The 11,753-nt window shown below is 54.2% G+C and overlaps 2 protein-coding genes across 7 annotated transcripts in view; one reads left to right on the top strand and one right to left on the bottom strand.

The window, feature by feature from the left end:
- Positions 1-16: 16 nt before the first annotated feature.
- MEA1 (male-enhanced antigen 1) lies at positions 17-1,270 on the top strand. The gene is made up of 3 exons (XM_040553694.1): positions 17-303; positions 394-499; positions 631-1,270. The coding sequence occupies exons 1-3, from the start codon at positions 61-63 to the stop codon at positions 792-794; spliced, it is 513 nt and encodes a 170-aa protein (XP_040409628.1). The 5' UTR covers positions 17-60; the 3' UTR covers positions 795-1,270.
- The window catches only part of PPP2R5D (protein phosphatase 2 regulatory subunit B'delta), a 32,068-nt gene continuing 21,463 nt past the window's right edge, over positions 1,149-11,753 (bottom strand). For 4 of the 6 annotated variants that reach the window (XM_040553684.1, XM_040553680.1, XM_040553679.1 and 1 more), the window contains 3 exons: positions 5,156-5,228; positions 4,612-4,728; positions 1,149-4,243 (listed from right to left, as the gene is read on the bottom strand). In XM_040553684.1, coding sequence (XP_040409618.1) covers positions 4,106-4,243; positions 4,612-4,728; positions 5,156-5,228 — 328 coding nt within the window. In that variant the 3' untranslated portion in view covers positions 1,149-4,105. Of the gene's footprint in view, positions 4,244-4,611; positions 4,729-5,155; positions 5,229-8,483; positions 10,255-11,753 lie in introns of those variants that run through there. The other 2 variants (XM_040553682.1, XM_040553683.1) reach the window with 2 other exon arrangements.

The raw sequence follows: 11,753 nt of genomic DNA, 5'->3' as shown, positions 1-11,753 counted from the left end.
GGGAGGAGGAGGAGGAGGAGGAGGAGGAAGAAGAGGGGGCGGCGGGGCCGCGCCCGGTGCATGGCGGTGGCGGCGAGCATGGGGCCGGAACGGGTCTGTCCCGGCGAGCCGGGGCCGCCGGAGGCCCCCGAGGGCGCTGCGGGTTGGAGCGGCGACGAGGAGGAAGAGGAGGAGGAGGAGGAGGAAGAGGAGGAGGAGGAGGAGGGGGAGGAAGGCGGCGGGTACCTGTACCAGCCGCTGAGCCAGGAACCGGAGCAGGGCCCCGGCGAGGCGGCGGGCCCCGGGCTGCAGGAGCGGCTGCAGGTAGCGGGGAGCGCCGGGCCGGGGGGCTGGGGGGGGCCGGGGGGGGGAACAGGCCCGATCCCCCCCTCCCCGCCTCCGTTTGTGCCGCAGATGCTGGGGCTGCACCTGCCCGAGCCGCCCGTGGACAGCGAGGAGGAGGAGGAGGAGGAAGGCGCGGCGGCTCAGAGCAGCCGCAGCTCCATCCCCATGGACCCAGGTAAGGGCACCATCCCCGCGTCACCATCCCCATGTCACCGCCATCCCCACGTCAATGCCATCCCCACATCGGTGCCGTCCCCGCTCCCGGGAGGAAGGCCCCGGCCTCACGCGCTGCCCGTCCGTCCCCAGAGCACGTGGAGCTGGTGAAGAGGACGATGGCCGGCGTGAAGCTCCCCACCCTGGGCATCCCGCCCTGGGCCAGCGAGATCTCCGACGACCAGTGGAAGGACGTGGTGCGGCGCACGCTGCAGGCCAGGCAGAGCCTGAGCGGCCCCAGGCCCGAGTGGAAGTGACGCCCAGACCCCCGCCCGCCCCTCGGTCACCCAATTTGGGGCCGGGGCTCACCGGTGTCGCTGTTCCAGTTTCTCCCGTTGACGTTGTCCACCTTCCCTTCCTCACCTCTTTCCCGGTTCTGGCTGCCACGTAAGTTGCTGTGATGTCCTTGTGTTGACTTGCTCTGCCCTGGAGGAGGCAGCCCACATTCCTGACCCTGCGTACGTGTGGAGGGAGGGGTTTTGAGCGGCTTCACCCAGCTTGGCTTGGGACAAACACCTCGTCCCAGCGCTGGAGAAGTCCCTCTCCCCGCAGGGGTGCCTCCTCCGAGGGCACGCGGCTGCATGTTGGCGTATCAGAGGTCGAGTCCAGTGTGTCTTTCCAAGAGATCAGTTTTATTTAGTACTGTACATACAGGGACATCTGTACAAAATCCAACACTTTCATACTATGTAATGCTCTACTGAAAATAAAGTACACCATATGTACATATGAACTGTAAGCAGCTTAATACTTGTGTCCAGGGGGTGAATGCAGTAGTTAGTTTTGCTCGTTCCCTCGGGAGGAGGGAGCCGTGTGAAGTAGAAGAGGCAGCTCCAGTTCTGTCCATTTGGCTGATGTGGGGAGAAGGCATAGGCAGAAATGAGCACTAATGCTAGAAACCAAGTGTGGAGCAAGGGGCAGCTGTAGCGTGGCAGACGCAGGCCTGCACATGAGCGGTACGCGTGGCGGAGGGCAATAACGCGCTCCCCCCTGTCTCACATGGTCCCCTTCTTCGATGTCCAGGACACTGGAATGAGTAGGCAGTAAACTAATGGCGATGGTAAGGTACTAAGCGTTGAGGTCCCTGACCCAGAACAAGACACACAAAGCTATGAGGACATCCAAGCCGTACAGCACGTAGCCGTGGTGCGTCGCGGTCCTGCCCCCGCGCACGGCCCGCTCTCAGCAGTACTCCTCTGGACGCAGCCGGGGGCTGCAGGCGGAGAGGGGCCGTGCGCAGGGCAGCACGGCCTCCGCGTGCCACAAGCCTCAGCTCTTTCTGCAGGCAGCGCGGCCCAGAGCAGGGAAACGCGGTCGCTTCCCAGCAGCGAGCGGGCGGTAGTGAGGGCGGGCGCATGCTGAAGCGCTCAAGAAACGAGGTGGCAGCTTGTAACGCGACGCTAAGCAGGCGAGGTGGAAAGCCCATAACCGCAAGGGGAAGAAACGTCCTCCCCTACCTAAACCCTGCTGCGGGTTGGGGCGCTTGGCAATCCTCGTCTGTGCTGTGCCCCGGAGCCACCTGCCGCTCCTGCAAGCCTTCAGCTGGCATTACCCAGCGCATGTCTACATGCTGTGCTAGGCTCACGTGAGGTAACTGATTGGCAGCTGACCATGAGCTCGGGCTAATGTTCAAAATAAGCAATAACCTCCCTGAGGTGTTTCGTAAGTCTCCTGATGAACTGGCCCATCGCACGAAGCAGAGGGGAGGCGGGGTCCTGCGTGATTGGGGGTGATCTCTCGCACACTCACGCTTGCCAGCTGCTCCCAAGAGATGGTGGCATGCTGACGAGGGCCGAACTGAAAGAGAGCTGAACAGGGCAGGGGGGTGACACGGGGGGAAAAACAGCCTAGCGCGGGTTGGAGGGAAGGAAAGGTGCTGCGCACCAGCAGCAGGATTAGAGGGGGTGAACCTCTGACCCGGGAAGCGTCCTGCTGGTGGGGAGGAGGAGCAGACACACCAGGACCTCCTGCAACGACCCGCGATGCTGCAAAGCTGTGTCACGCTGGCACCGACCCCAGAAGCTCCCTGCACTACCGCAAACCCACTCAAGCTGATGTGTCGAGAAAGCAAGCGCAGCAGGTAAGAAGTGAAGAAGACTCCCTTATCCATCACAACCAGCCTCTCCGAGGGGGCGCCTTGGCCTGGGACTGAATCTGCACCACAAAAGGTTGGGGAAAAAGCTCCGAGAGCTGGATCACAGTAGCACCCAAGTGCTGCGCGGGCCCCTGGGCTATCAAGTGCGCCCTAAATGCTAAATTAGCACAGCAAGTCCCTGATGCACCATGGAACTAACAAGGGCCTCAGGCCACGGCAGGTGCTGAAGTAACAGGGCGAGGCTAACTTTGCTCAGAGCACCTACAGAAGCAGTTCAACAGCAGCGTCTAGCCACCGATCATGAGGAGGAGACAACTGAACACTCACAACTCAGCCTTGGCCCCGTAATGTGGATCCACTGCTTCCACTACTTGGCAGAAATGACTTTAGCAGCACAAGCCTCCTAGAAACCCCAGCCACTGCAGAGCTAAGGATGGGATAGAGCAACAAAGGGAGAGCTGCGGGAGTATTTTAATTGAGCAGGTAGAGGAAGAAAGCAGAAGTCAGTGGCTGACGCCTGCTACAAAGCCAGAAGTTAATTCTGGGCCCACGATTACCCAAGACGCTGGGATGGAGACGACTTAGCAAGGACCAATACAAAGAGCTGAAGGAATTCACTTTCCCACAAGAGAGCTTCTAAGGATGCTCTAAAGGGAGGGAAGCAATAGTACGTAGTGCTTGCACCCAGCTTTACTGGGGGTGGCAAAGCACTGAACCCCCACTCCACTGACAAGGGAACAGAACAGGGGGCTTGAAGCAAAAGAAAGGTGGAAGTGAATGCCTCCTGCTGTACGCGAGACCCTCCGACCACAGAGCTGCACCCCAAGGCAGGGCGGGGAGAGAGCAGAGCTCCCACAAGCTCTGCCTGATGCTCCCAGCCCAAGCTCAGCCGCAGGCCTCGGCTGCGCGGGCAGCGCTGGGGCAGGCGGCGGCAAGGGCAGAATTTGTGCCGCCCGCCTCCGGCAGGCTGAGCTGGGCAGCTCAGGTTGTTTCTGAAGTCAGAGGGGTCAAGCACACCGTGCCGCTGCCTAGCTCTGCCACCCCGGGAGGTGAGCTGTGCAGGGGTTTTGGTTCTTTCTGCTGACTGCAGAGCCCAGCGCGGCTCCCTTCAGCCTCCTGCCGCTGCAGGTACGGGGAGCGTCTCCCCTCCCTGCAGGGCAGCGAGGCTCTGGCTCCCGGGCGGAATAAGAACCAGGCAGCGTGGAAATGAAGCGACTCCTGCCTGGGCTTGCAGGACAGGCAGGCTCCCTTCACGCACGCACAGCGAAGGTGGAAAAGCAGGAGGACACGGCAGTGGCGAGGTACAAGTTACAACGTAAAACCAGATCTACCCTGGAGGGATGTGGATGGAGTGGAGGACAGGCACAGCTCACCATGTTCATTCCTTATTTATACATGAGAACCAAGTGCATTTCTGTGACCCCTGGGGGAAAGGGATGGGGGCAGAGCTTCCCGGGCCAGCTCCTGAGCCCGTCAGAGAGCCTCCTGGCTTGAGGTGAGAAACTCTTCTGCTCTCTTGTGGGCCTCCAGGGCTTTTATAGTGTAGACGTCCTGAGGAAGCTCAGATTTCCGGCGCAGCAAAACCTTCTCCTTCTTAATGTCTTTCAGCATCTACAGACAAACCAAAGGAGTCAGATAGCTGCAACAAACCCCTCCAGCCCCGTACAGCCTGAGCCTCCCCCTCCTCTGACTGCTCTAGCATATGCTGACTGACACCGTGGTGTGCTGCAGAGCAGGCTGAGAGCCAGACGCAAACCAAAAGGGCACAGAAAAGCCCCACTTACATTTCTTCCAGAGCGAGGAGGTCAGGTAAACTCCAAACTACAGGCTGATCTCCAATGGTCACAGATTAGAGTAGGGGGCATTTACCCTCCAAACGCTTGAAGGAGCCAGTTCTGACTGCTGGGCCCTGGACTGACTGTGGTGATGTCCCGAGCACTCCGAGAGGGACTGGGGAAGGTCCCTCGTCACCTACGCACCTGCACAGCCTCCGTCTCCACCGTTTTCTTCAGCAGCTGTATATCCTCTGCAGTTGGGGTCTCCGTTTCCATACAGCAGACTGGAGGCAATGGTGGAGGTGCGTAATACATCGGATACTGCGGACAAGACAGACAGCTGGGGAGCGAGGACACCAGCCAACACCAAACCTGCTCCCCCCAGCATCCTAACACCACGGGGCTCTTCTCCCAGTAGCCCTCTTTGGTGCTGGCAAAGGTCACAGCAAGCGCACAGACAGGAAAGGAGCATTTTCACCCATCTGTTCCTACCTGTGGCACCTGCCTGGGCCGCAGGCACACCGTACATGTGGCGTTACACAGAGGTCAGTGCTGCAGGAGTCCAGGCTGGTAAAATACTGCCAGCATCCCCGAGATGTCAGGGCCTGAGAGGGGCAGCCCACCGCTGCAGCTATGTGCATGGGCCTGAGACCAGGTGCTAGAGCTGCTCTCACGAGCTGAGGAAGCAGGCCAAGACCCCACCAGCATATTCTTGTCTCATTTGTCCTAGCGTCCTGCTGTTACCCACCTGGGGGTTCAGCCGGGCCAGCTCCTCTATTTTCTGCCACATTTCTTCTCGTTCCTTCATCCTGAACCTTCCCCTGCAAACAGAGAGAGAGAGAGCACAGGTGTGAACTTCTGGGGACAGCACAGCTTTCACCAACAGGAAGAAAAAAAAAAACAGGGACAGCAGAAGAGCACAGGTGAGAGAACGAGCTGCTCAGCCCTTTAGACAGCCCCTCTTTTACCTCGAGGTGAGATGTGACAAGAAGGGAGTGCTGCAGCTTGCCCAAGGCACACTCCCCGCTCCCCTTGGAGCACAGGGTGGCAGCAGCAGGCTGCTCAGGTGCTTGCTCCTTGGCTGTGTGCTGCAGGAGCAGAGCCAAGAGCCCAGTTTCTGGAGGAAAGCAGTGACACCGGTTTGGAAACTCCTTGGTGCCCCACACGCAGAGGGGCAAATTGTCATTTCCAACAGATCTGGGGCTCAGCTGCCCACGTTTCCCTTTTCTCTCTGGCCATAACGTGCCACGCCAGAGACGACTGCCCACAGGCCAGGGCACGGCTCTTCAGTTTGGCACAGATTTTGGCACAGACCTCAAGTGAGCATTCAACTTGGCCGCCTCCAAATCCCAGGGCAGTGAACTTTCCCCCAGAAACACAGGTGAGCATCCACTCCTCTCTGTTACTCTCTTCTACCTTTTAAACATCTGTACTAAAACCTCTGCTTTATTTCTGATTTTAACTTCTCCGGCTTTCATCTCTGCTACTGGTTGTCTAGCACCCTGCCTGTCCGTGCCAAGTAAGTTCTTATATTTTGCAGTTACCTCAAACTCCTGAAATATATCCAAGAAAGGAGGGTAAAAACGAGAACAAAGCTGCCAAGCATTCAAGCAGCAGGCTACTCCATCAGTAAACATGGGGGTCAGAAACCAAAAATGAAACTTACACCTCGTTTTCTGACAGAGCTCTGGAGGTCTCTGCAGGGAACTGTGGCCAGGAGTTAACACTCATCTTCCCCAAGTTCTCTTCTGTTGTCTCCTCCCCAGTTTCTCCAGCACCCTTTTTAATGTGTGGTAAACAGAAATACTTATATTACTCTAATCTTGCCACTGGAAACGTAGACCAAGGTGTCTGTCCACTAGGCACTCACACTATTATGATCTTGGGATCATGGAGATGTAATGGAACGGCTCCCATGACTGGAGTGTTGCAGTGGAAGGATAAAGACTCTTTAGAAAGGACAGGAGTAGGATTTGCCCTTTGTGTGAGAGACCAGCTGAAGTGCACAGAGCTTTGTGTGGCGATAAATGAAAAGCCAACTGAGAGACTGTGGGTTTGGATTAAAGAGAGAATGAGTAAAGGTGACATTATAGTGATGGTCTGCTACAGGCCGCCTGACTGACAAGAGTAAGTGGATGAGGCCCTCTACAGACAGCTAGGAGCAGTCTCACGTTTGCAGGCCCTGGTCCTTGTGGGGAACTTCAACCACCTGGATATCTGTCGGAGGGACAGCACAGGAGATTCCTGGAGCAACACTGACAATAGTTTCCTCCTCTGAGTGGCAGAGGAGCCAACAAGGAGAGGTTCCCTGCTGGACCTCATACTCACCAGCGATGAAGGGCTTGTTGGTAACGTGAAGGTCAAAGGCAGCCTTGGCTGCAGTGACCATGAGATGGTGGACTTCAAGGTCCTGAGGGCAGGGAAGAAGGTGAAAAGCAAGCTCACAACCCTGGACTTCAGGAGAGCAGACTGGCCCCTTCAAAGGTCTGCTTGGAAGAGTCCCATGGGATAAGGCCCTGGAGGGAAGAGCGGCCGAAGAAAGCTGGTTAATATTCAAGGGTTGCCTCCACGCTCAAAGGTAGTCCATCCCAACAAAGAGGAAGTCAGGCAAAAATGCCACGAGGCCGGCGTGAATGAACAAGGAGCTCCTGGTCAAACCCAAACACAAAGAAGGAAATGTACAGAGAGTAGAAGTAAGGACGGGTAATCTGGGAGGAACACAGTGACACTGAGCATTCAAGAGTGAAGTCAGGAAGGCTGAAGCCCAAACGGAATTGAATCTGGTCAGGGATGTTAAGGCAACAAGAAGTGCTTCTGTAAGTACATCAATGACAAAAGAAGACTGAGAAAAACGTGGGCCCACTGCTGAATGAAGTGGGAGAGCTGGTTACACAGGGCAGGGAAAAGGCTGAAGTTCTGAATGCCTTCCTTGCCTCAGTCTTTACCAGCGAGAGTGGCCCTTGGGAATCCCAGGTCCCAGAAACCAGGAGGAAGGCTGCAGCAAGGAAAGGAGCTGGCAGACGTGAGGCCAACTTTGATAATCCTTGATCAATCGTGGCAGCTTGGAAGAAGTGCTTGAAGATGAGTCAGCCTCACCTCGATCCCTGGGAAGGTGATGGAGCAGCTCGTTCTGGAAACCATTTCCAAGCATGTGAAGGACACAGAGAAGAAAATCATCAAGAGCAGTCAGCACGAACTCACTGAGGGGAAGTCATGCTTGGCCAACTTGGTAAGCCTCTACGATGAAGTGACTGGCCTGGTAGACAAGTGGATTGTCTACCTGGGCTGCAGCAAAGCCTTTGACACTCCCCCATAAGATCCTCAGAGACAAGCTGTTGATGTATGGGCTGGATGGACAGATAGTGAGGTGGGTAAAAACTTGGCCAAATGGCTGGGCCCAGAGGACGACGATCAGCGGCACAAAGCCTAGAGACCAGTAATAGTGGTGTACCCCACAGGTCAATACTGGGTCCAGTCCTGTTTAACATCTTCATTAATGATCTAGAGGATGGGGCAGAGTGTACCCTCGGTGAGCTTGCAGACAACAAAACTGGGAGGAGCGACAGATACGCCAGAGGGGTGCACGAGCATCTAGAGGGACCTGGACAGGCTGGAGAATTGGGCAGACAAGACCCTCATGAACTTCAACAGGGGGAAAGTGCAAGGTTGTGAACATGGGGAGGAACCCAAAAAGTTGGGGGCACCCAGATGGAGAGCAGCTGGGCAAAGAGGGACCTGGGGGTCCTGGCAGACATGGAGCTGAAGGTGAGCCAGCAGTGTGTCTTTGCAGCAAGAAGGCTACTGGTGTCCTGGGCTTCCTTCGGCAAAGCACTGCCAGTAGGCTGAAGGAGCTGATCCTTCCCCGCTGCTCACAGCACTGGTAAGGCCACACCTGGAGTGCTGGGTTCATTTCTGGGCTCCCCAGAACAAGACAGACATGGACATACTGCAGAGGGTCCTGCAAATGGCCACAATGATGATGATAGGAACAGAGGCTGAGAGCTGGAGAAGAGAAGGTTCGGTGGGAATCTTACAAATGCATATAAATACCTGATGGGAAGGTGCAAAGAGGACAGAGCCAGGCTCTTTTCAGATGTGTCCAGTGCCAGGACAAGAGACAACGGGCACAAACTGGAACACAGGAGGTGCAATGTGAACATCAGGAAACGCTTCTTCATTGCGAGGGTGACCGAGCACTGGCACAGGTTCCCCAAAGAGATTGTGGAGTCTTCCACACTGCAGATACTCAGGAGCCATCTGGATATGATTTTGGGCAAGTAGCTCTGGGTGCCCCTGCTTAAGCAAGGGGTTGGACCAGACGTCCTCCAGAGGTCCCCTCCATTCTCAGACTCTTTGTGATCCTATGATTCCGTGATTCGACAATGGTCATTGCTCCTCAAGGCAACGTCTACCTTGCCCAGATCGTGTCTCCTGCTGTGCTATAAGGCTATAATGAAACTCATTTTACTCGGCTGGACTGCATCACATTACTGGTCCACTACACAGGACGCTGAGGGCATGAGTGCCCAGTCATCTAGCTCCATGCCTCTCCAGCACAGGTTCTTTCCTTTCAGATCACCAAAGCAGGGCTGAACAGCATTGCAGAAGAGCTCCATTCCTCATTCTTTGACATCCAGCAGTGAGCCACTGTTAATCTGTAAAGTGCTCAGCTGACACTGTAAAAGTCCAGCTTCCAAAGAGAACACCCAGACTAAGTGCAATGCTCCTAAAAGTCTAAAAGCTTTACACCAGTGATCCCGTTTCAGCAAAACAAATATTTCCAAAGAATGCAACACAGTTTCATCTTTATTTTGATGCCCCATTGAGTGGCTTAAACTGTATTATGGCTGTCCGACATCCCTCTGTAGGGGAAGCTTCTCCCAGCTTCATCACTCAGACTGGTTTTACCTCCTGCACTAGGACATTTTTCATTACAATCTACCTCAGTGTCACTCATTGACACGAGTCTTTGGAGAATCCTACCTCTCAAAGCAGCAATGCCTCGCAGGCCAGCGCTGCATCTATGGGAGAAGAACCCCCAGCCCTGCTTTTTAGGTGATGCGCACCTCATTTGGAAAAGAAGAGCTACACTGGGAGATACCTTCTCTTTCCTGCTGCTGTGGCCAACACAGGAGATAATGTAGCTGCTAACACATGAGGTGTCAGGGAGGCCCCTGGGCACGCTGACAGCAAATTTTCTGAAAGTCAGCGTCCAAAGCCCTTGCATCCCTGACAGATGGGCAGAGATTATTCCCCCCTCACAGATGAGTTAAGGCCCAGCAGTCTCCACTCAGGTGGTCAGCACATTCAGGATAAGACACTATCTATCTGCCCAAACCTCCCCGCTGTTTTCCAAAGGGTTCTGATAATTCAAACAGCCTCAAAGTGTCCGGGCAGATTAGTAAGGCACAGAAGGCACAGTCAGATCACCTGCGCTGAACAGCCTCCCCATATGCCCCGGGGAAATGGGCTCTCTCTCCGTGCCCTGCCTTGCTCCAGGGGCTGCAGCTGCACAGCAAGGGGTGCAGCGGTGACAGGACTGCGTTGGCACGTCACTTATAAGCACAGTAACTAATTAAAAACATGACTAAGCCTTTTCTGAACAGACCTCTTATCAGCTGGTTGCAGCCTAATTGTGTGCCTACAAGATCTCTCCTTTTCACCGTTTCACATCCACTGGCTTTGTTCACGTGTGCAGTCTTTGTCTCGTGCTATTTTCTAGTTCATAGCACAGGGTCTCTAGGGGGCTCCTTGGGAAACATTTCATATGTCTCCTCCTTTTTCTGTCTACACAAAAGAAACCTCAGCTTTTCAGACTCGCCAGCCTCACTGAATAAGACAGAGGTCCTGTGAAAAAAAAAACAAGGGTGTGATGCAGTTAAATATTGATCCCGCATTACAGCAGTCCAGCCAACTTCCCACAGGCAGCCTTAGGAACGTTGCTTTACTCCTGAAACAATAAACGTCACGACCTCAAAAGGTTTTTTATTAGGGAAAAAAGTACTACTTCATTTAGGTTTCTGCGTTTGAAAAGAAAACAGCAATTAACTGCAACACCACATGATTGCGCGTCAGCAGGCCGTGGCCTGCAGTGACCTCTGCCAGTGAGACAGCAGAAGGGAGCTGTGGAAGCAGCACGTCTTCCCCAGCAGAAGGGAGATGGCGGGACCTGCTGTTCACTGGAACAGGCTGCAGCCCCCTGCTGACAGAAGAGCAGGTAGGGAAGTGCAGGAATGGCACTCCAAACTCCAGGACTGACTCTTCAGCTACAAAACTCTCTCCTTCCACAGGGGAGACACCACTAAATACCATTTTCTCCTGACAGAGAAACAAGCTTTTCCTAACCCCCTTCATTCCAGCAATGACTTATTCCATTACAGTCCAGAACACGTAGCCAAAGTGTTAAGTGCATATGGATTTGCTTGTTTCTTGGAAGTCTTAAAGATATGAAGGAAAAAGATGACATTTTTACAACAGACTTAAGCAAATAACTTAGGAATACTGCTCTAGTGAGCCCATTTTTTTTAATCCACCTTCTCAAGTGCATGCTCTTTATCCCCCATCATTGCCCTATGTCCTGTCCACTCCCAGGTCCCTTACCCAACTCCTCACCGAGATCTTCCTCTAACCTGCTTCCTTTACCAATCCCTTTCCTACTATCCCTTGACATTAAGGATAACAGCCCCCCCCATCCCTTGCTTCTTCACTCTATCTCAGCCCAAAACCTTGACCACTTTGCCCAGACAAGCTGCTTCTCCCGAAGCCTGCTGTCTTACCTCATTTCCTGCCACAGATTTCCCCTTCCTAGATGTTTCCCAGCCTGTCCCCACAGACCTTCCAAAACTTTTCCTCCTAACTCCAGCAGCCCTTCAGAAGGGGACCTTTCCACACTGCTCAAACCAAAAAGAGCTGGTAACGATGTGCTACTAATAGTGCAGCTGAGCCTTCTTGCTTTTTGCACAGAAAGGACTCTTTAGCTGGGTCCCCGTGGTAAGGAAATCCCACTTAGCTGAGAAATTGTACCATGCTTGCTGCCAGTAAACTTGTCTCAGATTCAGCTGCTAAAAAGCTTTTTCCATCCCCCTCTGCCCAAGCTTTCAATCAACATTTTACCAAATTTGGTTATGTAGGACAGTAAAAGGTACAAAACAAAATATCTTCTGAGCCCTAATAGTCAGAGGGGTGCCAGAGCGGAAAAAAAATATAACAAGAGCAGAAACCAGTACAGCTCTATCCATCCATTTCTTGGACAGTTCTGAGGTAGTTCGTTGGCCTTTTCTAGAACAATCCTACATCAGCCACACTTGAATGTGGGGCACTGATATAAATTTGAACAGGTAGAAAAA

Source organism: Cygnus olor, chromosome 3 (assembly GCF_009769625.2).
Source record: "Cygnus olor isolate bCygOlo1 chromosome 3, bCygOlo1.pri.v2, whole genome shotgun sequence".
Lineage (NCBI taxonomy): Eukaryota > Metazoa > Chordata > Aves > Anseriformes > Anatidae > Cygnus > Cygnus olor.
Note: the sequence above shows the minus strand (reverse complement) of the source record. Positions and strands in the feature narration are given on the sequence as shown.

Excerpts from the sequence above, each read along its gene's own strand:
- MEA1 (XM_040553694.1), top strand. The coding sequence starts at position 61 with ATGGCGGTGGCGGCGAGCATGGGGCCGGAACGGGTCTGTCCCGGCGAG. Across the intron at positions 304-393 it reads GGCTGCAGGAGCGGCTGCAG|ATGCTGGGGCTGCACCTGCC; the intron begins GTAGCGGGGAGC and ends TTTGTGCCGCAG. Across the intron at positions 500-630 it reads CTCCATCCCCATGGACCCAG|AGCACGTGGAGCTGGTGAAG; the intron begins GTAAGGGCACCA and ends GTCCGTCCCCAG.